At 44.6% G+C, this 22570-nt stretch overlaps 8 protein-coding genes and 1 long non-coding RNA gene across 12 annotated transcripts; 4 read left to right on the forward strand and 5 right to left on the reverse strand.

The window, feature by feature from the left end:
- Positions 1–16: 16 nt before the first annotated feature.
- On the reverse strand, positions 17–4399 carry LOC120444600 (DNA repair protein RAD50). Its single transcript, XM_039624375.2, has 7 exons — positions 3698–4399; positions 3430–3643; positions 2194–3372; positions 1544–2137; positions 1227–1487; positions 1063–1165; positions 17–1006 (listed from the first exon to the last, which is right to left on the reverse strand). Exons 1-7 carry the CDS (start codon positions 4335–4337, stop codon positions 41–43), a joined length of 3957 nt encoding a protein of 1318 aa, XP_039480309.1. The 5' UTR covers positions 4338–4399; the 3' UTR covers positions 17–40.
- Positions 4400–4682: 283 nt separating this feature from the next.
- On the forward strand, positions 4683–5995 carry LOC120444263 (28S ribosomal protein S29, mitochondrial). Its single transcript, XM_039623774.2, has one exon. It carries the CDS (start codon positions 4759–4761, stop codon positions 5935–5937), a length of 1179 nt encoding a protein of 392 aa, XP_039479708.1. The 5' UTR covers positions 4683–4758; the 3' UTR covers positions 5938–5995.
- Positions 5996–6374: 379 nt separating this feature from the next.
- Positions 6375–9265, reverse strand: LOC120444262 (KH domain-containing, RNA-binding, signal transduction-associated protein 2). 2 transcript variants are annotated; one of them, XR_005615651.1, is made up of 5 exons: positions 8718–9265; positions 8053–8656; positions 7895–7995; positions 7455–7839; positions 6375–7397 (listed from the first exon to the last, which is right to left on the reverse strand). XR_005615651.1 is itself a non-coding variant. In XM_039623771.1 (4 exons), the coding sequence occupies exons 1-4, from the start codon at positions 9016–9018 to the stop codon at positions 7595–7597; spliced, it is 1251 nt and encodes a 416-aa protein (XP_039479705.1). In that variant the 5' UTR covers positions 9019–9265; the 3' UTR covers positions 6375–7594. The 2 variants fall into 2 exon arrangements, 1 of the variants encoding a protein (XP_039479705.1); XM_039623771.1 differs by having other exon boundaries at positions 6375–7839.
- A 297-nt stretch (positions 9266–9562) lies between these two features.
- LOC120444261 (KH domain-containing, RNA-binding, signal transduction-associated protein 2) lies at positions 9563–12137 on the forward strand. 2 transcript variants are annotated; one of them, XM_039623769.2, is made up of 5 exons: positions 9564–9940; positions 10006–10510; positions 10571–10672; positions 10810–10991; positions 11733–12137. In XM_039623769.2, exons 1-5 carry the CDS (start codon positions 9685–9687, stop codon positions 11876–11878), a joined length of 1191 nt encoding a protein of 396 aa, XP_039479703.1. In that variant the 5' UTR covers positions 9564–9684; the 3' UTR covers positions 11879–12137. The 2 variants fall into 2 exon arrangements, with proteins under 2 accessions (XP_039479704.1, XP_039479703.1); XM_039623770.2 differs by lacking the exon at positions 10571–10672 and having other exon boundaries at positions 9563–9940.
- Positions 12138–12491: 354 nt separating this feature from the next.
- On the reverse strand, positions 12492–13304 carry LOC120444264 (DNA polymerase epsilon subunit 4). The gene is made up of 2 exons (XM_039623775.2): positions 13053–13304; positions 12492–12998 (listed from the first exon to the last, which is right to left on the reverse strand). Exons 1-2 carry the CDS (start codon positions 13231–13233, stop codon positions 12712–12714), a joined length of 468 nt encoding a protein of 155 aa, XP_039479709.1. The 5' UTR covers positions 13234–13304; the 3' UTR covers positions 12492–12711.
- Positions 13305–13535: 231 nt separating this feature from the next.
- On the forward strand, positions 13536–15497 carry LOC120446135 (KH domain-containing, RNA-binding, signal transduction-associated protein 2). 2 transcript variants are annotated; one of them, XR_005615826.1, is made up of 7 exons: positions 13536–13792; positions 13862–13983; positions 14047–14411; positions 14473–14562; positions 14704–14789; positions 14882–15002; positions 15056–15195. XR_005615826.1 is itself a non-coding variant. In XM_039626959.1 (6 exons), the coding sequence occupies exons 1-6, from the start codon at positions 13636–13638 to the stop codon at positions 15187–15189; spliced, it is 954 nt and encodes a 317-aa protein (XP_039482893.1). In that variant the 5' UTR covers positions 13538–13635; the 3' UTR covers positions 15190–15497. The 2 variants fall into 2 exon arrangements, 1 of the variants encoding a protein (XP_039482893.1); XM_039626959.1 differs by lacking the exon at positions 14882–15002 and having other exon boundaries at positions 13538–13792; positions 15056–15497.
- Positions 15498–15690: 193 nt separating this feature from the next.
- On the reverse strand, positions 15691–16441 carry LOC120446136 (ventrally expressed gene D protein). The gene is made up of 2 exons (XM_039626960.1): positions 16379–16441; positions 15691–16315 (listed from the first exon to the last, which is right to left on the reverse strand). Exon 2 carries the CDS (start codon positions 16313–16315, stop codon positions 16070–16072), a length of 246 nt encoding a protein of 81 aa, XP_039482894.1. The 5' UTR covers positions 16379–16441; the 3' UTR covers positions 15691–16069.
- A 299-nt stretch (positions 16442–16740) lies between these two features.
- Positions 16741–21034, reverse strand: LOC120446298. Its single transcript, XM_039627206.1, has 3 exons — positions 20736–21034; positions 17845–18123; positions 16741–17697 (listed from the first exon to the last, which is right to left on the reverse strand). Exons 1-3 carry the CDS (start codon positions 20788–20790, stop codon positions 17321–17323), a joined length of 711 nt encoding a protein of 236 aa, XP_039483140.1. The 5' UTR covers positions 20791–21034; the 3' UTR covers positions 16741–17320.
- A 167-nt stretch (positions 21035–21201) lies between these two features.
- LOC120446299 lies at positions 21202–22100 on the forward strand. Its single transcript, XR_005615839.1, has 2 exons — positions 21202–21859; positions 21932–22100. It is a non-coding gene; the product is annotated as an uncharacterized LOC120446299 (long non-coding RNA).
- Positions 22101–22570: the final 470 nt, after the last annotated feature.

Raw genomic sequence — 22570 nt, forward strand, 5'->3', positions numbered from 1 at the left:
AGACAAGCAAAACATAGATTGATAACAAAAATTATATTGTTTATTGATCTATCGCAGTTTTCTTTGATGGACCGGCCTCCACTCTCCGTATAACCGACTTGCACTCGTCGTTGCGGAAGACCCGATGGTAGGAGGTTATCTTGCCCAGCGACGAAACGAAATTCTCGTCGTGCGTAATGATGATGAGCATAAAGTTGGACTGGCTCTGGCGCTCCTCCACGATGCAATTCAGGGCTTCGCATAGTGAATTAATATTGGCACGATCCAAGTTCGTGGTGGGCTCATCCAAAGCTAGGACACCGCAATTACTGCTAAAGGTCTCGGCCAGTGCCAAGCGGATGATGAGGGAGGCCAGGACGCGCTGGCCAGCACTGCAGCGTCCTCGCATTTCGATCTCCGAGTAGTTCTTCGACTGAACTACTCTGTAGTTGTAGGTCTTTCGCCGATCTGCCGAAGCTTCCGTACTAACCTCATCGGTTTTCACCTGAATATAGTCAATGTCATTTCCGCGATATATCTTACGCCAGTACTCGCGTATCAGACGGTTAATCATCTCCATTTTTTCAGAGTGAAACTGGATCAGTGCCCACTCCAACGCTAAACGATATTGGCCCAAGTCCTCAATGCAAAGTCGAGTGACCTCTATCTCGTAACTGGCCTTCCGGAAGTTCTTTAAAGACTCCTTAAATCTGGGCTCATCGATTTCACGCTGCAACTTGTTCACCTGACTGTTAATCTCGCCTAGCTGGCCCAGCAGTTCGCCCTTACGCACTGTGGCTTTATCCCTTTGCTTAGTTAGATTCACTTTCTCCTTGCTGACGCTGTGAAAGTCAAGGTTACCCAATTGCTTGTCCAGCGTCTGGCAACTTTCTCTTAGTTTGGATTCTTTATCTTCGAGCTGTTTCAGCTCGCGGTTATCCTTTAAATCCCGTTCAACGGTCTGCTGATTGGAGCACTCTGTTTTAATTGTATCGAGCTCGTCAGTTTTCAAAGAGATTTCGATTTCCTAATAAATAGTATTAATATACATTTTACTTGTATGGTATAAATTTATATACTTGCCAATTTCCTTAACTGATCTTTGGTGGCCGTTATGATTTCATCAAGCTTTTTGATTTCATTTCGAAGATCCAATTTGGCGTAGTCCTCAGCTTCTTTGTTCAATCTAAACAATATATTAAAACGGATAAGTATTGAAGAGATTACGTTTATCCATTTTTACCAACCTTTGTATGTCCTGATCTGTGCTTTTGTACGAATTATACTTGGAATTCAGCTGAGATAACTTATCACTTTCGCTTTTCTTCAAGCGCTCTTTTTCGTCTATGGCTTTTCGTAGATTCAGCTTAAGAGGCTGGATTTTGGCCTTAAGTTCACTGATTTCAGAGGCTACAGTCGCAAGGAAACTATGAAGCTTCTCTAAACGTTCCTTTAACTGTGGCAAGCTTTGTACACCCTCTCGCAGATGTATTTGCCTATCTTTTAAGCTGAAATCAAACAAATGGATTACATTTCAGGGAAAACTTGAGGAGTATTACAATACCTATTCTTCTTTTCGCGCAAACGATTAAGGGCATCCATTTGCTGCTGGAATGCATTCTGAGCGGAGTCCAACTCCTTACGTTCCGTTTCCAAGTCCTTTGAAACCTGACTCTTCTCCGCCTGCAGCGCATCCATTGATACACTTGAATCATAAGAAGCTGGTAACTTTCCCTTCTGCTGATCTAAATCTTTTGTAAGCCGCGCCGAATCTTTTAATGCCTCGTCTAATAGGGACATATCACCCATCATGGAATTCGCCAACTCCATATTATGCGTTGGCTCGCCTATTAAAGCGAGTAATGTTTCATATTCGCTGACGCTCTCTCCGAGAAGCTCCTCGACTTTTTTCAGTTCCTCCCTCTTTCGGGGCAAGGATTCCTTAAGATCTTTGACCTTAAGAATGATCGGTTTAATCTGCAATAAGTTCTCATATTTTATCTGCTCCGCCTTTAGGGCTTTCTCAGCTCTGGTGATATTATCGGGCAACTTTTGGATCTCATCAGTTAGCTCACTAGTCAAGTCGCAGGCCTCGTCGCTAGTCATGTTGTGGTGGCATAACGGGCAACATGGCTCTTCATCCATTTTTTGTATATACCTGGAAGTAAGAGTATGTAAGTTAAGCAGCTTAAAAACTTCTTTTATCAAATATACTTCTTATAAAGGGCCTCTGACGACTTAAGGGCGCCGTGGTCGAACTGCAACTTGGAAATGGCCGTTTTACTTCTATCCAGCAGATCATCATACGGAGTTGACCGACACTTTTCAAATATTAACTCCTCGCTCTCCTTCAACTCCTTTTCCATTCGAGAGATATCACCGATAAGGTTCTTGCGCTTGATTTCGAAAGACTGTTCTTTTAGTTTCTGCGAGTTTGCCTTCTCGTTAAGATCTTGAATCTCGCGACGAAGTTTGTCGTAGACTCCCTGCATCGATCGGCGATAATTGCAGGTAATAGGTTCCTTGAAGAACTTTCCAAAATGATCAGAGTGTCGGCTGCGCACGCGATGTACCTCTTGGTTCTTTTTATCAAGCTCTTTTTGCTTCAGAGAGATCTCGGCAACTAGCTTGGCCATGGTGCCTAAGAAAGTCAACTGTTCGTCGAGCTTCTTAAACTGAATCTGATTCTCGGCAATACTGGCCTTCTGTCTGGCAATGGCATCTTTTATAGCCTGCTGGTCAATGTCTTTGTTAGCGCTCTCATACAACTCATTCACGTCGTTTATTTCTTTCTCAAGCTTCTTTAAATCTTGCATGGATGTTTCGATTTTTTTTATTTCCGCTACAAGAGTTTCACTTTCTCGCTTGCTGGACTCGCGTTGCTTCTCCTGCGCGGTCACGCTTTGCTCCGACTTGGTCAGCTCAATGCGGAGCTCGTCGATCTTGACTTGCCGGCTCCGATCGGCCTTCTCGTTTTGCTCAACGATCTCTGTTATTTCGCAGTGCTTGGTTATTATCATCGCCTCGATGTCCTGAAGCACTTCTCCCATCTTCTCGGGCTGCTCCACCAAATCACAATTAATGGTTATATGGACTTCCCGGCAGAAGTCCTTAACCCGCTTCAGAAGCTGTGCTCGACAAGCCAGCTCGCTTTGATGCCGTTGCTTAGCCAGGCAATGCTTCCGATCCTGTGTGCCCAACTTTTCTTGCTCAGAGACTTTGGACCTCTTAATCTGGGACAAATCCCCCTCCACCTCTGTGCGTTTTTGATGCACCTCCTGCATGCGCTGATCGAAGTTACTGATCTCTTGATCCAATTCAGCCAGCGTGCCTCCAAAGAGGTTCTGGATCTTTTCGGTTAAAGTGGATATCTGATCCTTGCAGTTTTTGTGCCTAATAAGAAGGAGGAAGTTATATTTCTGTGGGTAGAATGCGAAGGATTAAGCTTACTTGGTGTCCATTTCGACTTTCTGCGCTTGATATTTGCCAATTTCGAACTCTACATTACGGATTTCCATCAGCCTGGCCTCAATCGGCTTCATTTCCTCCTCGCACTCGCTGCACTGCGCCTTAATTGCGTCGCATTTTTTCTGTGCCTGTTGCAGGTTCAAAGTTTTAACCTCCATTTCCTGCTTGAGGTAGGCCACATGCTTCATGTTGGCCTCTGTGGAAGATCTATATTGAGCTGATCATTATACTTAAGCTGTGTATTACTCACCCTTTACTTTCAACTCCTCCATGGCCTCCTTGCGAAGCTTTATGATTTTATCCAGGGCCTTATTGTACTCGGTGATGCCGAATATGGCATCGAATTTTTCCTTTAACTTCTTTGACTCGTCCAGCGGCCAACTGGAGTCCTCCTGATGGCAAAACAGGACATTGTTGATAATTGCCTTGGAGACACCCATGAAGTCCGAGATGGCCACATCGATGTCGACGGAGCGCCCGCTTAGGGAGTCCTGCTTTTCGCGCTTCGACTGTCCGGCGCCGGTCAGGAAGTTGATTGTGGAGTCCATTGTTTCGAAGGACATTTTGTTGCGCTTCTTGGACACCTTCATGGTGCGGCATATGGACACTTGGGCACCCCGCCTGTCCCGCACCTGCATCTTGATCTGCGCCAGCACCTCGTTCAGCCCAAAGATCTTGGGGTCGTGAACGAAACTCTTGCCGCGATCACTGCCCGGCGGACACTCGCCGGTCAAGGCGTACTTAAGACACTCTACCACGGTCGTCTTTCCGCACCCATTCTCGCCCAGAATCAGGGTAACCGGCGATGAAAACTTTATGCTTTGAAGATCCTCGGCATAGGTGCCAAAGCTCCGGATTCCCTGGATGGACAGCGATTCTATTGACGACATCTCGTATTCCGTTCCAAATTAATAGAATTTCATCAAGGGCGCAATTTGCCGGGCTGCAGGGATGCAGTAAAACGACTAACAATCTATCGAAATCTATCGATTGTAATTGTCGGCATTTTCAAATTGGTTATACTAGGGTGACTCATGCGTGTGATCCGTTACTATACTGTATATATTGAATATATTTAAAGATATACAAAATATATAAATAAAAATTCGTAAAAATATATGTAAGATATTGAGTCAGAAATAATTTTCATATACGATAATTTATTATAATTTTAAAGCTTTTTAAATGCGTTATATCGAGCCATTGGCGGGTAGTTGCCATCACCGTTCTTTATCGATAGTCGCCAAGTGCCGATAGCCATCAGGTCGCAGGTTCCCAGGTCTTATTTAACAAGCATTCAGCGATTTCTTAATGAAAATGATCCGGAATCGCTTTGGCAGCCTGTCGCGTGTCTCCGCCCAGTTGCAGCGCCATGTCCAGCAGATGTCCACGAACGCCGCAGCCTCTCCGGCGGAGGGAGCGACCATCAATGAGTTCCGGACGGCGGTATCCAATCCCGGCGAGCACTCGGCGCTGCAGGTGGCCAAGTTCTACAGCATTCCCGCGGAGCAGAAAAAGCTGATCTTTAGCGGCGGCGGCCTGCCTAAACAGTATGAGCAGCAGATCAAGACGTTCACCGAAGCCTGTCTGATGGTTCGGAATCCTGCCCTAGAATTGCTGCAGTACATCAAAGACGGAGACCTAACCAAGCCGGTGGTTCGTTATGTGCTGTACGGAGAGAACGGCACAGGCAAGACGTTGACCATGGCCCATGTGTTGCACTACGGTGCCCTCAACGACTTTCTGTTGGTCCACGTGCCCTGGGCGCCCAACTGGATGAAGCGGCCCAAGGAAGCATCCAATGCCGCCGGACAGGAGGGCATGATTGACCTACCATTTGACGCCGCTGCTTGGCTGGTGCACTTCAAGAATCAGAATGGCCCGCTGCTCCAGCGGCTGCAGCTGAAAACGAGCAAGGAGTACGTGTGGAGCAAGCGTGAGAGCACGCCGGCGGGTTCCTCGCTGATTGAGCTGGTGGAGCACGGAATAGCACGCATCAAGTATGCCTCGGAGACCACGGCGGCGCTTATTGCGGAACTTAAACAACTCTCCACCGCTGGCCAGTGCAAAATAATGGTGGCCATCGATGGCTTCAATGCCTTCTTCCATTCGGTTACACGCATTTTCTCCGACAACAAGCAGCTCGTGACTCCGGATAGGGTCACACTCACACAGCCCTTCCTCGACATCACCAACTACGACTGGACAAACGGAGTGTGCATCCTGTCCGTGGACAAAATCGCTATGACTGAGGGCCACATGGACTCCTATATGCCTCGCTATCTGCTTGGCAAGGAGGGCTTCGAGCATCTAGATCCCTTTGTGCCCATCCATGTGGAGAACTACACGGACAAGGAATTCCACAGCTACATCAGCTACTATCTCGACCGCCACTGGATCAACAAGACGCCGCAGGGATTCGAGGAGCAACTCAAGTTCATGAGCAACAAGAATCCCTACTCGCTGATGCAGCTGGTCAGGGCCTTGTAGAGTGCGAATGTCCTGTATTTGTTAGCCAATAAAGTTAAATGATTTGTTATTTACCGGAGAGATGCGGTTTGCTCGCTCTACGCTCAGATTGGGATTTGTAATAACGAGTCTGGCTCATTCAAATTGGAAATTTATTTAACGATAATCAGCAATACATAATAATGCACAGTACTTTTGTACGTTTACATATACGTGTATGGGGTTTGCATGCAGTGTTCAATGCTCAAAATCAATACAAATCGGGTTCGGTTTCGGGTTGTGTCCAAGTTTCAAGTTTCGTGTGTTTTGTGGCTTCAGAAGCATCGTCAACAAAGTCTAGATCTAGATCTAGTCAGTGTGGATATGCTGGCTGCACTCTCACTATATTTAAGACTACATCTTAGGTTCCGTTCCGATGTGGGTGGTGGTGAATGAACAAAATAATAACTAGGCTGCAATTAACATTTGTCGTCATATTCGTATGTATATTTGCATAATTTCTATTACAATTTTAGTTGCTTTTAACAACAATAACAATTATGTATGTATGTATGTATGTGTTTGCATATTTTCTCTGATCGGATGTGGTTTGCTATGTCCGTTGCAGTATCGTAGGCGAAATCGGCCTCCAGCTCCGATCTATGTTGTAGATTCTCGTTTGCGTTTCTAATGTTTAATGTTTTGGTTTAAACTTTACGGCTTTAGGTGAATATGCTGATGCTTTAAATATGCGTACGCGCGTATGATCGTGTGGTGTTGCATATGCTCTATGTGTTATAAATCATACCGCTTGTATATACTTGTTATATATTATTCATGATCGTTTGCAGTTGGTTTTTCTGTCCTGGCGACGTAACAAATAAAAATAAAAAGCCTCCTCTTCTAAACGTAAACATAATACAAAACGCATTACAACAAAAAAATAGGATAAACTTAAACGCAGAGTTGGAAAAGCAATAGAATTAAGCGTCTGCGGAAAGGATACGTATAAGAGTAAACATAAGGAGATATATATATTCATTTATATAAATTAGAAATTGATGACATCTTTGCATGCGTCTGTAGTAAAATAAAAATGTTAATAATATGCGACAAAACAAAACAAGGACATTTGGCTCGACTGGGACCATCCCTGAATGCGTCCATTCGATTCGGCCCGATCCAACATCGAGGCGTTCTTCTGCTCCTCTTTCTCCTCTTTCTAATTCCCTTCTTCAATTCTCATCTTCCAAATGCTCGCAGGACCCAACACACGGATTCGAAAGTCTTAAATCGCAGACCCTCGTGATCCTACAAACCCAATCCTCGAGGAGACGTTGCGTGCGTGCGGGGTGGTGGGTGTTTGTCTGGTCGGTTAGTTTTGGTTTTGGTTGGGTGCTTGAGGTGTTCGTCTGTTCCTCGGAGCATTTGTCTACTTAAGCTAGTTTTCTTAAACATAGATTTACTCATTCGTTTCGTTTTGGTTTCCACCCTGCCGAAATCTTGATGAAATCAATGCATGACAAGTTTCCAATGTTTCTCATAGTTACTACATCTACCTTTGGAGCTGTGTGTGGTTGTGGGTGTTTGGATGGGCATGACAGATGGTCGTGAATACTTCCGGATGAGGCATCAATGATGGTGAGGAATAGTTGAACAAACAGCGAACGGCAGCGGGCGGTGCATCCTCCCATCTGTATTATTTCTTGACAAACTGATAGGGGGCAGCGGGACGGTAGCGCATATTGGGTGGCACAGCGCCACCGATGCCACCGCCAGTGGTGGCCACGATGCTATTGGCCATGATTCCGCCACCGCCGGCATTACCCAGCCCGGCATTTCGACCATTGAAGCTGGCCGCACTGACGACCATTCCGGGCGGTGAGGCTCGCACAATCGCTTGCGGTGGCAAGGTGGTGTGCATGGCATTGCCCCGCTGGGCGGCTGAAAGAGCGATCATAGAATCTATGGAGTATGGACGAGGAGAACCTGGACGTACCTGGCACATAGGGTTTTGGCTGGTGATACGCATTGTTGTGTGAGCGAAAATAGACAGTCTCCTCGTTGTGGCGATAGTGTGATTGTTGTTGAAACTTTTGTCTGTGGGAAACATGAGAGTTTAGCTTGGCTCGTAGAAGACATTGAACTGCAACCCACCTGTAGTTGCCGCCGGAGCGCTGGTTCCCATTGCCATTGTTGCTGCCAGATCCAGCTGCTCCGCCATTTCCGTTTCCGCCTCCACCACCGCCTCCTCCTCCTGCACCACCAGCTGCAGCATTAGACTGCTGTTGCAGCTGGCGAAGCGTCAGCTTCTTGGCCGCCTCCGGATCCTCCATGAGTTCGCGGTACTGCTCTTGGCGGATGTCATCGTGCTTGTCCGGCGTGAGATACCGCCGAATCTCTGCCAGGGCGTAGGCCACTCGGGCGTACGCCTCGGCGGGTGGAGCAATGGTGGACACCTCGACGTGTAGCGGAAGATTCAGGTGGGCGTACTTCGCGTCCGCAGAGTTGCGCAGCTCCTCCTCACGGTCGCGATCCTTCATTGAGAAGCGACCAAGTATGACAATCTTGCACTGCGTCTCCTCCTGCAGGCGACGCAGTGAGTTGCCCTTGGGCCCCAATAGCTTGCCCACATAGTTGAACTTCTTGTCCTTGATGGGCACGTGTACTTTTTGGGACAGCTTGATAGTGCGCTGCTGGTAGACATCGGCGTACTGGTCTCTCGTGGGAATGCGTCCGTTCAGCTGCACACGCTCCAGAGCTGCAGAAACGGAAGGAATTCAGAGTAATTACCATGAAGTGCCCCGGACAAATCAATTTACCTTCGTCAATTAGCTTCACCGCCAGGGGGAAGTGGTTTTCCATGCGCGATCGCTCCGTCATGAGCTCCTGCATGTACTTCTGGACCGCCGGCGCCGGCTGGGCCTTCTCGCCGTCTGCATTAGCGTTGTGTTCGTTCTCATGCTCCCCGTTGCTCGTCCCGCCGCTGCCGCCGGTGGGCACCACTCCTGTCCCGGCACCTGCAGATCCCGGTGCTGATCCACCGCCGACTCCCGTCGCCGTGGAAGCCACCGCAGAGGCCACCGCGGATGACCCTGGCACACGCAGTCCGTTCTCCGCCATTTGTCGTCCTGCCTTCGGGATCGCTGTCGCTCTATCGTCCTGCTAAGTCGCCGAGTCTCGGATTTTCCGTGCGCAGATTGCGGGCGATCGCTTTTGCTGTCGATTCGGTATGATTGCCAAGTTAGCACACTTCAGCCTTCCCAGTGGCCCTAATTTTTCTCTCTTTTTCCAAGTGTGTATTTTATTCGGACATTTACTATGTTAGCGGCGCGGTCCGGCAACTCCGGTCTCTCGGGCTGGCTCTCGTGCTTCTGCAGCGTGCTGTTGGCTGCCAATCAACAGTGCTGTTAAGGGCGCATCATAGTTATCGACTTTGCAGACGCTTCCTAACGCTAGATATAAGCAGAGATGCGTCAGGTGCGTAGCACTTAATTTGTATATGCATTTTGTCATTTAAATTGCAAATTTTTTATAAATGCTGCCTTAGTTCTGCGAAGGCTTTTAATAGAATTGATAAGATACAAACTGCGGCTGTACATGATTGCGATATGTTATCGAAAATACCCGAAACTATTTTATCGAAACCGTGATGCCGATCTACCTATCGATGTCCTACCACATACATATTTTTTCATCCAACTAATTCTGCAAGCGTACAATTTTGTATTCAGTTGTAGGACTCTTAGAATTTACAAATCATCCAGGCCAGAAAACGCCCAAACCGCAATGCCGCGCGACTACGACAGAGATTACAACGAGGACGCCGCCGACTACAAGCGGAAGCGACGCGACGAGGAGCCAGCGGCTACCGGTGCTCCAGAGACTCCTGAGGCGGATGGCGGCGGACACACGACCAGCCACGCCGCCCTCCGGGACACGCCCCAACTAAATGAGAAGACCAACGCGTATCTGCAGGAGTGTCTGCTGGAAAAGAAAACGCTCGAGAAGAAGCACATCATCACCAAGCGTCTGCTTGACGACGGTGAGTTCGGCACTGCGACATTTAAGCTCTACTGAATCTAATTACAATTTTTCACGGCCCCGCAGAGGTGGAAAAGATCTTGGTCAGCGGCCGCATACCAAAACCCGAGATCTATGCCAACGTGTACAGCGAAAAGCCCATCCGTGTGGCCCAGAAAGTCTTGTTCCCCATCAAAGAGTACCCCAAGTTCAATTTTGTTGGCAAGATCCTGGGCCCCAAGGGCAACACACTGCGTCAACTGCAGGAAGAGACTATGTGCAAAATGGTGGTAATGGGGCGCAACTCGATGCGCGACCACGGTAAGGAGGAGGAGCTTCGCAGCTCCGGAAATCCAAAGTACGCCCATCTCAGCCGCGATTTGCATGTGGAGATATCCACGGTGGCGCCACCAGCGGAGGCCTATCACAGGATCAGCTATGCGCTGGGCGAGATCCGCAAGTTTATGATACCAGATGCCAACGACGATATTCGATTGGAGCAACTACGCGAGATGGACGGCAAGGAGCGCATGTACAAGAAGTCTCACCACTATTCAAAGTCATATGGCGATCATGGCGCCTACAGTTCCCGGTAGGCTTGTCAATTTTCGATGTTTTTTAATTGGTTACTGAGGAATTCCTCTCCTCACAGCACCCCGCCCCCTGCTTCTTCGAAGCCCAAAGTCTATTCGATTCTGGAGAAGGCACGATATGTGATGGACGATCCCAACTATGGGATCGTAAAGACGCACAGGTTAGATGAGCTCAATAGTGTTCATGATGCCTTAGAATGACGTTACTTAAAAATTATTGAATGGTTTACACTATTAGATATTCGGATGCTCTAAATAGCTTTTTTGAGAACCCTATTATAATTCAATAATTTTTCAGATCACGGGACCACGAGCTATACGACCACCATGGAGAATATGATCGCTATGCCACACCGCCGCCCCAGACATCGAAGCACTCGACCCACCACGCCCAGTATGACAGTAGCTCCTACGAGCGCGACTATAGGCGTGAGTATCACCCCCACTCGTCCTCCTCTTCCTACGCGGCGGCCTACCCAGGTAAGATATCTAGGTTTCTAGGCAAATAATCTTTTCCCCCTAGCAGGCATGTAAAAATAAACAAAATGAAAAAAGAAAAAGAATGCGACAACTAGTAATGTAAACGTTTAAACTCAAATCGCGCAAATCAAGACAAAAACTCGAACGCAAAACAAAATCTATCCAACTAAGCGACAATAAATTGAAAAACGCTGAAAAAAAAAAAACAGAAACCGCCACAAAAGCCGCGTACCAAAATTATGAAAAACGGCAACCCATCCTATTTTAACAAGATTTTAAATGCACTATGCCTGAACAGAGGCCAAATCAACTAAACCGAACAGCGAAAAGTAAACCCATCTTCATTAATTGGACGACTACTAACATACTCACAAGCAGCCAGAGCAAAAATGTAAAAACAATCGACCAAACAATCAAATTACTTAAATTCACACTTTGAAAACAAAACCATAAAACTTCATGGCAAGAAACCCCAAAAATATTTGAATATGCTTAAACTATGAAATCCAAACTGAAAGGTTTGTGGAAACTAATTTTGTTTGAAACGTGAAAAATGCATTTTACTCAAAACAATAACGTTTCGTAGGGTGTAGTGCATTCAAAACCGGTTAAACAATATATTTTTCTTTTTTTTACAATGTATATATGTTAAGCAAATGAAAAACCAAAAACCACAAACAGCACCACAGAGACAGAAACAATTTAAAATCTAAACAACAAATAAAATTCTTTCCAAAATAGCAAAACCAAGCAACGGTCGTTCATCATCGTCATATCGACCAACCACCTCGGGCTCGGGATCACATTCATCTGCTCACTACGAAACTGGATCCCGATCTCGAGAAAGCGTGCGATATCGCTCGGCTCCATATCCGAAAATACGTTAACCCATCGATTTTCCAAAACACCAAGAAACCAACCACAACTACAACAACTTCAACAACAACCACAACTAAACAAAGTTAAGCATAAAGAATAAAATATATTCCAACGAATTATCAAAAAAATGTTTGAAGTCAACAATCCAACTATGCACACCTATTAAATATACTATCTAAACGAAAATCAAATAAAAGAAGTAACTTTTTATTCCAATTATTGTCCAATATTCAAATTGTGTTTTAAATTAAAACAAGAAACCATCAATGCAACAAGTTTTATCCTCGAAAAGATTGTAAAAATAAAACAAATACTTCAATCAACCTAATTCTAGTTAAAGCCAATACGAAAAAAGAACTAAACACAAACAAAAAAAAACCCCAAAACAATTAATTTATCAATGCATAATGTTAGACTAAGCTTGCAAATATTGTTTCATAAGGTAATGGAGATAAAACCAACATAAAAAGAAAAATATAAACCGCAGATATATATATATGCCCAACGACAAAGTAAGTATCGCCTGCGGACCAGAGTATGATTAACAACAAACCACACTATTCAGCAGTTAAATAAATTAACGAAATGCCGGCTTCGATACAAATTCCCAAGAGCAAAGAGTATTGTGAAACGTTAAACGTTGCCGTTTATAATTATGATTTCTTTTTTGTTTGTTTTCTTTGCGAATCAACAATTGTTTTATAACTTAAATATTATTTTTAACATAAAACCATTAGGACGTTTAGAACTGAATGTGTTTGCCGCTGAATATCCCTAAATAAAGAAAAGTATAATCGACGCTTTCAGTTTCATTTGCGGGCTTCTTGTGGCGTTTGGATGTTCAAAAGTTCATGGCTCCGTCGAGGAACATCAAACTGTCCACAGCAGAAATGGCCATTTCCACATCCCTCTTTTGTACGGTTTTCTTTTTGGACTGCGCCGTGTAAGTATATGATTCCCGGGACAATGAGGCTATGAATAGTTCCACTGCCTTGGCCACTATGAACACGGCTTCATTGTTGGCCATATGCAGATCCGGATCCAGTTTCATTATGTTCCGTATCCTCGCCAGCGGCAGTTGTGTCATCTTGGCTTCGTGATCAGCTGGGGCCTTGTGGCCATTCGTCACTGGAAGGGAAGCAGCCATAAAGATGAAATCCTAGCTGGATACATTTAACTTACCTGGCTTATCTGCAATTGGTTCAGCTGGAGATTCCGCATCAGGATTTTCGGGCTTTTCCTCTGTGATATCCAAGGGCTCCTCTGTTTCCCCTATCTCCTCCGCCTCAGTCTCCATGGCCTGCTGAAGCTCCAAGTCCTGTTCCTCAGAGAATTCATGCTCAAATATGTCTTCGCTGGCCATTGTTGACGACAAAATTTGAAAACAAACTAAGCTAAAGGAATCCAAATACCATATTATTAGAGATGAGCATCAAGACAGCCGCCAAAAATATCGATATTGCACTCTGTTTGAAATCGAAGGGGTGGTAGCTCCGCTATACACTTGGCGAAGCTCGTTAAAAAAATTATTCGAGTTTTTTTAAATACTCTATAATTGTATTTTGTTGAAGGCGACATATCTTACAAACTTGCGTAAGAAAATATTGAAATTTAAGCAATCAATATAGCACTGAAAAGGTTGACAGTCCTGTAACTTCATACGTTTGACAGCACTGCCACCATTTTAGTTCACTGATATACATACCGTTTTTCAGTCTACTTCAATTTTGCTTAATATTTATTGGTTAGAAGTGTTATTATAAAGATGGAGACCCCAAGCGAGTTTACTGAGAAGCAGCCACCCACCCATGACCACCAGCCTCGTCTGAATGAGGTGGCACAAAAGTTTCTGGCCGATTTGGACGAGGAGCGTCAGCGTTTGTCCGCGGAGTTTCCACTATGCGCACTGCTAATCGACGAAGGTAAACTCAAATCGGTTATTAATTTTATTCCATTTATGGTATTTTAATGGTACTAATCCCTAATCGCAGCTGTGGACCGTGTCTACTGCACTGGTCGTATTCCCGGCAAGGAGTTCTACGCCGACGTGTACAAGCAGAAGCCGATGAAGATTACCCAAAAGGTCTTTGTGCCCGTTAAGCAGTATCCCAAGGTGGGTTTCACACAATATGAGGTTCCATCGTCCGCGAAATTAATCCTTACCCTTTCCACACAGTTCAACTTTACTGGCAAGATCCTGGGGCCCAAGGGCAACTCGCTGCGTCGTCTTCAAGAAGAGACCCAGTGCAAGATTGCCATTAAGGGTCGCAGTTCGATACGCGATCGCAACAAAGAGGAGCAGCTGCGCAGCACTGGCGACCCGAGATATGCCCATCTTCAGAAGGATCTCTTTCTGGAGGTCAGCACGGTGGCCACACCGGCGGAGTGCTATGCCCGCATAGCCTACGCCCTGGCCGAGATCCGTAAGTATCTTATTCCAGACAAGAACGACGAGGTTTCACATGAGCAACTGCGCGAGCTAATGGAAATGGATCCAGAGTCGGCCAAGAGCATCCACGGCCCCAATCTGGAGGCCTATAGGTAAGTTAAGCATGTGGCTTGCTATTGGGTATAAGGCTAACAATCAATACATATTTTGCAGATCTGTCTTCGACAAGAAGTTTGGTGGCAGTAGCAATGGGGCGCCCAAGTACATCAATCTAATTAAGCGAGCTGCGGAAAATCCGCCCGAGTAAGTTAATTGTAAAGTATAATTTTGTATCATTTAATGACCCCACCAGGAGTAAAGGACCTGAGAGTCCACGCATCATAGAAATACCTTTAATCCTAGCCAACATACGTTGCCCAGCCACTAACATTTCGATCTTTATAGAGTCGATGATGTGGAGGAGGTGGCCTATGAGTATGAACATCGTATGCCTCCCAAGCGTCCCAATACGGGCTATGAGTACAGCAAACGTAAGTGGAACCCAAGCATGCATTTTTAATTTGTTTCTTAGTGCCGAGGTCTATTACACTCCCCCATTTTTATGGGATGCACCTTGGATTAGAATCTTGGGTCACAGAATAGATTTTATTATCAAAACCAATAACAGTGAATGAGCAAAACCTCGAATCAAACTATATAACACTCTGGAATGATTAATATTAAAGAACAAACCACTTCCTATAGTAATTACATACACGCATAAACTTATACAAATAATAATCAACCAATTTTATAGCACGTCCATCAATAATACCGACAAACGCAGCGGCATATAAACGTCCATATCCGACTGACATGAAACGTATGCGCGAACCGCCCATCAAGTCCTATAAGCCCAATCCGTATTCCATACTCAAAAAATATAAATAATAGAGCTCCGGTTGATCTCGCCGCACACCGCTATAAATGAAAACAAAGGACGATGCTTACGTAATAAAATCCAAACTGGGAGCACTTTGAAAATAATTTAAACAAGAAGAAAGCAGCATTCAAAATGACGCAATCAATGAATAAACATTAACATTTATAAAAAGCGCACTTGCGCTATCAATTCCCACAAACATAATATTAATCTTAATTTATAATTCATATAAATATGTTATAACTGTTGGCATGCCTTTTCTGGACCATTTCAACAGACAATAAGTCCAATATATACTATTGTGTTTAAATTATAACTTTCTGACTTTCTATTTATCGATGAATTTCAAAAAATCTGTAATAAAATGAAACACACTAAATGAATTTAATAAATACTCTGCAATCAGATCTAACTATGACCGCCTCCCATTTCCAGTCAAAATATGCATTACATTCTTAAACAGATGTCTCAGTAGCAGTAGAACAATGAGTTATATCTCTAAAAAATAAATTGGTAAACAAAAAATAAAACATTACGAACTTATCAAATTGTTGAATAAAAAGAAACGAAGTGAAAATCACATTAAGACATTTAAATGCGTTTGAAAGTAAGTTAATAAACCATTAGAAATTTATAAATGAACAAGAAAGAACATTGCATAAACATATAAAGAGTTTGCATAACTAAATCATTTCAGGTTTTTTTAAGCAAAGTATTCTCTTTTAGTTTTTAATCTGATGGGTAAGTAGCTTAACTGTAACTGTAGTGAAATAATGTCTAAAGTACGATTAAATTAATAAAGGCTTAAACCAAGTGGTGTTTATCTTTGGTTATTTTTCCTGGTTGGGCTTTGGGTTTTATTTAATATCTTTAACAAAGGCTTAGCGACTAACATTGATATTGCAAGGGCCTCCCAGTGAAGCTGGCTATCCAGATCTGCTTCCTTAGCTCCTGTTCATTAGCTTCTGTGGAGTCTTTATTCTCTTGGGCTTGTAATCGTTGCAGGATTCTGTAATAGACCTCGTACGCAGTTTGGGGCTGTCCACAACGACTGTCGCCGCAATGTTCTGAGAACTGTGGCTCCTGAACGTAAGTATACTCGTTTGAAAAAGGATTCTCGCTGTGTGGTATCATCTGAATGATATGGATACGTTGGCTGACTTGATTCTTCACAAAACTGATAGGCGGAGCACTCACTTTGGTTTTACGCTGGCGCTGATTTACTCCGCTGACTAGATGTGTGTCCTGGCCGCTAAGCAGTTGACGACTGAGCCGGCCGGATGGTGAAGTTGTCGCTTGAGGCTTGTGCCACCACCATTAGCACCACCCCTAGGAGCCGCCATATGGCTGCCAGGCCCTGCGCACGTTGCGGAATTCCTCCTCCCACTCCTGCGCCGCGTTGCAGCTGCATTGAGCTCCTACAAGGACCTCGGCGCTTTGTTGTCCTGGTCGCGCGTGTGTTTTCCCCCTTCCACTCCCACTAAAAGCAAGCCACCGAATCCTGCCGGCCTGCATACTCGTATGTGTGTAGTAGGCATACAGGGGTGGATTTCGTTGAATGGATTCAGCTGGGTCTATAGCAGCTATAGTTTATTTCAGTTTTACATTCGACAAAATTGCATACATTGTTTTTATGTACTCATAATCTGTTCACACACATATATATATATATATGTATGTATATATAGTTTCCTTCACAATGATTCGGTAAGCCACTTGGTATCGCATTTTGTTCCGCTAAGTTAAAATCAATTATGTACTAATCTCTCGATTAAGCGCAATACTAAAGCAATCACACTAGGCTAATTCGATCCTATAGGTAGCGTATCTAGGTTCAAGTAATGGTTTACAAACAATATTACTTTCAAAGGAGTAGTCTAAAACATCGATATTGGAAGTAGGGGAAGCAGAGTTGGAAGAGTAATTTAAATAAACTATAGCTCTGGGAAGTTCGCTTCCCCCTGGAAAATCGGTTTTCCGTATAATACAGTAACAAAGCAACACCTATTGCCAATTTGCCAAGCCATCGACGTAATCCGCGGGCTACATCCCAATGTCAAGCTCATCTGTTGCGGTGCGCATCTCCAAACGTAATGCCGGTGGTGCAGATTTATGGAGCGGTCTTGAACTCGGACTCCTTCAGAATCGTAAGGTCACTGCCAACTGGAGAGGGGCCAGAAATACGCCCAGCAGCCAGAGGCTAATGTCCCTGCCGTGAGCCACCGAATCCTTGGCGGCGGAGGTGGTGTCCGCCGGGGCCGGAAGCAGTGATGGAGCCGGGGTACTTGGCTCTGGGCCAAAGCGAATGGTAGCCTTGTGCCGCACTTTGTTTGGCAGCACCTCGCACTCGTAGCGCTCCTCCGTGGCATTGGATGAATTGGATACATTGGATGCATTGGATGGCAGGGGAACGGTCAGGGAGAACTGCTCATCCAGGGCGTAAATGTGGTTGATTATATTCATTCCGCTGGATACCTGTACCTTTTCCTTGTACCAGAGCACCACGTGATGTGCAGCTTAAAAGGAGGTGGAAAATCAATACTTGGCATGCACTTTTTAGCAAAAGTTTTTTGTTTGGCATCATAGTTAAAGGAAAGCAGAAATTTAATCATACATTCGAAAATATAACTTTTTCCTACAAAAAACACGATTTATTGGCTCACCATTATAATTTTTTACTGGACACTCCAATTTCACGCTGGTCGCGTTCTGCGGCACATAGATATCCACAGCGCTGTGCTCGAAGTAGGGTTCAGGGACTTTGGGATCAGCGGTGGACTTGGCCAGGTTACCCGGTGCCCGCTGCTGGTCCTCCTCATAGTCGTAGTCCTTGCTGGTGTCGCCGACTGATGGGGCAGTGACTGCGGCGCCTCCGGCACCTCCTCCGTTGCCGCCTCCAACGGCTGATGAAGATTTGGCTGGGTGCGGCAAGGTCAGCACACCTGGAATAAATGGTAATTAGTCGGGGCTCCCTCAACCCAAACACACGCAGATTAAGCTACACGGATAAAAGTGCGCTCGATATCTGTTTGTGTTGTATCTGTTTCAGGGATTAGTATCAAAATCGATACATCGATGCATCTGCATCCGGTTCAAATGGTAATTTGCGTGTCTGCTTCACCTCTATTTGCTCTTATAAATATTAAAAGAATGAGCACTTGAATAAAGCAGGTACATTTTGTACTGTGTACGCATTGAAAAGCACTCGAAAAGCTGCCAGCCCAGATTTCCGTGTCTGGCGATAGTTTCCAAGCCTAAGCCCCCAAAGACGCGGAAGGCAACATAAAACCATTAACGAAATACGGAACATGCCGCGTGGCCAAGCCCCTTTTTCCATATGAAATTCTCGCAGGGAGCGTGTCAACGCCCATTCTGGAGTGATATGATGGTTACAACTCCAGTTGGAGGTCAGGTCACGGAATGGAATCCGAATCGGGAATACTTGGCAATATATGTATGCTATACAAGCCACACGACTGTATCTGGAACAGGTTGTATCTGGATTTGGCTCAAGGATGTGGGTACAGCTCTTTGGTTGCGTCATTTGCACATTCGGCGCAGTGCTTAATGGCTGCGAAAATTGCCAATTTGCCATATAAAATTCGTGGGTTTATGTGTTCGTTAAACGGGAAGGGGAACGGGGAGGGGGTGTGAGTGTGTGCCAAAGTTATTAGTTTTGTTTGCACTCTCGTTAGGAAAAAAATTGAAAGACATTGGCAGACAAGTTGGGACACCTTTCTTAGCCTTGGCTCCGTTGCTGTCCCGTCTTGTTTGCCCGGAAATTGCGATTTGGGTCAGCGGCAAATGGGGATGATGTTATCTTCCCAAATAATAAAGGCAGTATGGATCAAGTTTAATTTATTACTAGCAGACTCAGTGGGTGGCGCATTTGGTGCCCAAAAGTATGCTATTAAAACATTGAAGTGCCTGAATTTAAGACATAGGAGATACTTACTGACTTAGGAACTTGTTTACTTTTTAAAGTTTACTTAATATAGTAAATATTTTATAATATACTAAGAGGAGGTCAAGATACCGTAAGTCCAGATATGTGCACATACTCGTTGATAATTTTCAGGGTCAAGTGTGGAAAGTTAGGGCGCATCCGTTTATGGGAATCTGTCAACTCATGTGGCAAACCCATCCAATCCCACGCTTCTGTTGTCCTCCCCGTATAATTATCATCGATAAGCCGGACACAATGCCGTGGAAGGCACGCATGATACGGCAATTACCTCGCCACATACTCATCCCTTTGACAGCTCATCATCTGTGGCCCCATGTACCAGAGTTATCCGGAGTCCGGACCCACTCCCAGTTGCTTAATTATTCAAGAGCCACTTTAATCATGTTGATATTTTTAACAATGTGCTCATTCCAACCCATACCCATCCAAACCCCCTCTTGGCCACCCATTTCATTTACTGATCCACTAATTTCTCTATTCGGAAGCACTGAACAATGTTCATACACGCACAGAAAAGTTGCTTTCAAAGTAAAATGAAATCATCGAATTGGTAAGCTCTTTCTTGACCATCCAGCTAACGTATTAAAATATTTAAGTTAATACAAAGACAATGAATCTCAAATATGAAAAATTCAATTGTTGCCATGCATGGGCTAGAATTTTTCTCCCTGTGGATACTCATCGCGCGTTGGGAAGACATGCCCTGCTTACAAGTGGTTCCCAAATTGTCGTCAATTCAATGAATGACACACGTTCTTTCAGGCAACTTTTTCCTCCCCTTGCCACTCGCCCACTTTAGCCCCCCACCCCGCCCACTTTAATAACTCCCAGACAGCGTTTAAGGAAAACTTTGCCATAAGTGCTGGCGACCCTATGAAGCACTTCTACTTTGATAGACAAGTGTTTTATGGAGTTTGGAGCCAGCTCCATTTGGGGATGGCGAAAATGCAACCTCCGGTGAATAGTTAACCATTTGATTGATTTTGATATGTGTGATGAGGCAATCCCTATATCAAGTTAAAAAATATTCATGATGAGTAATATTTGTGAATCACTTAATATTTGGAAGAACCTGGAGATACCCATTCCCCATAACTAATTCTTTTACTTTCGAATGGATCTATAGCACGAATCTTGTGAATAACTCGAACGATGTAACGTAAGTAGCATATGTTTTATGTATTTAAAAGTCTGCACACACTTTCGGTTAAGTTCCGCCGTATTGGGTCAGTGGAAAAACGGGGTAAGTGCAGTGTAATCCATCGATTACTTAGGCGCCCGCCACCCACACACAAGCACGAGGAAAATGTCTATCCCCAGGATTATAATCACTAGATTATGCAAATTAGCGTGCATGAGTGGGTTACGAGGAGCAGCAGACAAACAAGAAATTCACAAGTATTTCTTTGCGGGCCGGATGATATAAAGCCTTTGGAGGGCCCTTCATTTTTATGGAACCCGCATATGTAAATGGTGCCGAAAAAAATCCACTGCTCATACAGATTACAAAATTGTAACGAAATTAATTTGTCTCTCTTAATGGAACACTGTATGCGGCAAAAGATGTGAGGGATGCAGAGGATTTACCTGGGAACTGGACAGATCCACAGGCGATAAGAAGGAGCAGCCAGAGATGCCTCATTTCGGTCGCTTGCTTATGATTGAGGCTATGCCAATATCCACTCCTCGGAATCCTTTGGCACTTTTTTTTCTTAATAATTCTTATGCGGCTTGCAAACCAGTTTGCTTTCTGCCACCTTTGAGGATAAACGGCGACCGAGACACTGAACTTTGTTTTGTCACCAGTGTTTTCGTGGGTTCTGAGCTTTTTGCGTGGGCTGTCGTTATCGTTTCTGTTGTTCGCCGAGGACTGCCAGCAAGGAATATGGACTGCGATTGCGAATGCCGATGGAGGGATATTCAGGTACAGTGGAGCGTCGAAAAACGGACTTGTGCAAATGTATCTTTAAAGTAATTCGCAACGAGAAAAAGTTTTATGTAAAGCGTGCTCTATAAATAAAGTTTCTCAAATAGTTTACTTAATTATATTTTATAGTTCTTCCAACATGAGACTTCCAAGCTAGCGAAGCTCTGCTGTATATTTTTGTGCTTCAAAGTGGGCGAAAAGAAGGAAAAAGGAAGGCAGAAGCGCGCCAGCATAATAGCCGAATACGAATCCGAATCCGAATGCGAATAACTGAACAACCGAAGGCGGCGAAGGAGAGAAGATGACTCATGTTGCACAGTCGCAGGAGGAGTGCCCAATTGGAAGCGCGGCAAAGCGTCGCATTCGCTGCACCGCAAAATGCCAATTTCCCACTAGGCAGGAGAGAGAGACAGAGAACGAGCCTAGGTCAATCCCATTTCCACTTTCCAGCATTCCCTTGCAGTTAGTGCATTCTACCCATCCCACTCCCACCCACTGCAGCTGGCCGTGGCCGCGTTGCCAACTGCATGAAGAGACTCGTAGCGCGCGCTCTTAAGTTGCCAACGCAGGGATTCTGCGCGCCTCTTGGAACATTTCAATTTTCCGAGCTATTCAACTAGAATTCTCACATTTCCCTGCTGTCAGCATTCTATTCTTCCAGTCTTCTGCTGGCTTTTAACTTTGTTGTTGTCGCCCTTGTTGTTTGATTAATTTGTTTTCAAAAGAAACGAATTCTCGGAAATTCTACGAATGCATTCCAGTGTGTTGGCTCTGGTGTGTGCATGTAAATATAAATATTTGATTAATATCCACGCCCATCCAATCCCACACCACTATCACTCCGCCTGCCCCACAGAATCCGAACCCGAATCCGAATCTGATGGTGGATCTGAATCTGGATCTGAATCCCCTTGGAAGCGTTCTAAATTTGCGGATGTTTACAAGCTTGGCACCCAAAAAAGAAGACAACGCAAACATCGCACCATTCTAGCACTGAAAATAAAATAGACCAACAATACTTAGTACTCGGAACTTAATGTAAACTATTCTTTCATGATATACCACTCTTAGCATCACTTCGAAGATATCAAATCAATAACTTATCAGAATGATTGCCTATTTTTCAGAAAATCCGTTATGCAAATTATTCTGTAACTTGATTTCAAAATTACATTACAGACAGCAACCACATTTTCGCGCAGTGCAGCGCACACACAACCTCAAAGCGATCTATCTGTGCAAGACACATAATGCACTTTGTTTTATGCTCGTAGATTAATTTTAATTGTTTGTTTGTTTGTACAGTGCAAATGTTGCATGTATCTACATATAATGCGGTCGCTGTCGCACCCATAAATCGTATCTGCATCTGTTGCGCCAAGCATCCAAGTATCCGTATCTCACCCGATGTAGGCGTCATCATCAGAGGCAGGAAAAACAAAAAAAAAAAAAACGAATTGGAGCGGGATATTACCCCTTGGAAATCGAGGAAATC

This window comes from Drosophila santomea, chromosome 2R (assembly GCF_016746245.2).
Source record: "Drosophila santomea strain STO CAGO 1482 chromosome 2R, Prin_Dsan_1.1, whole genome shotgun sequence".
NCBI lineage: Eukaryota > Metazoa > Arthropoda > Insecta > Diptera > Drosophilidae > Drosophila > Drosophila santomea.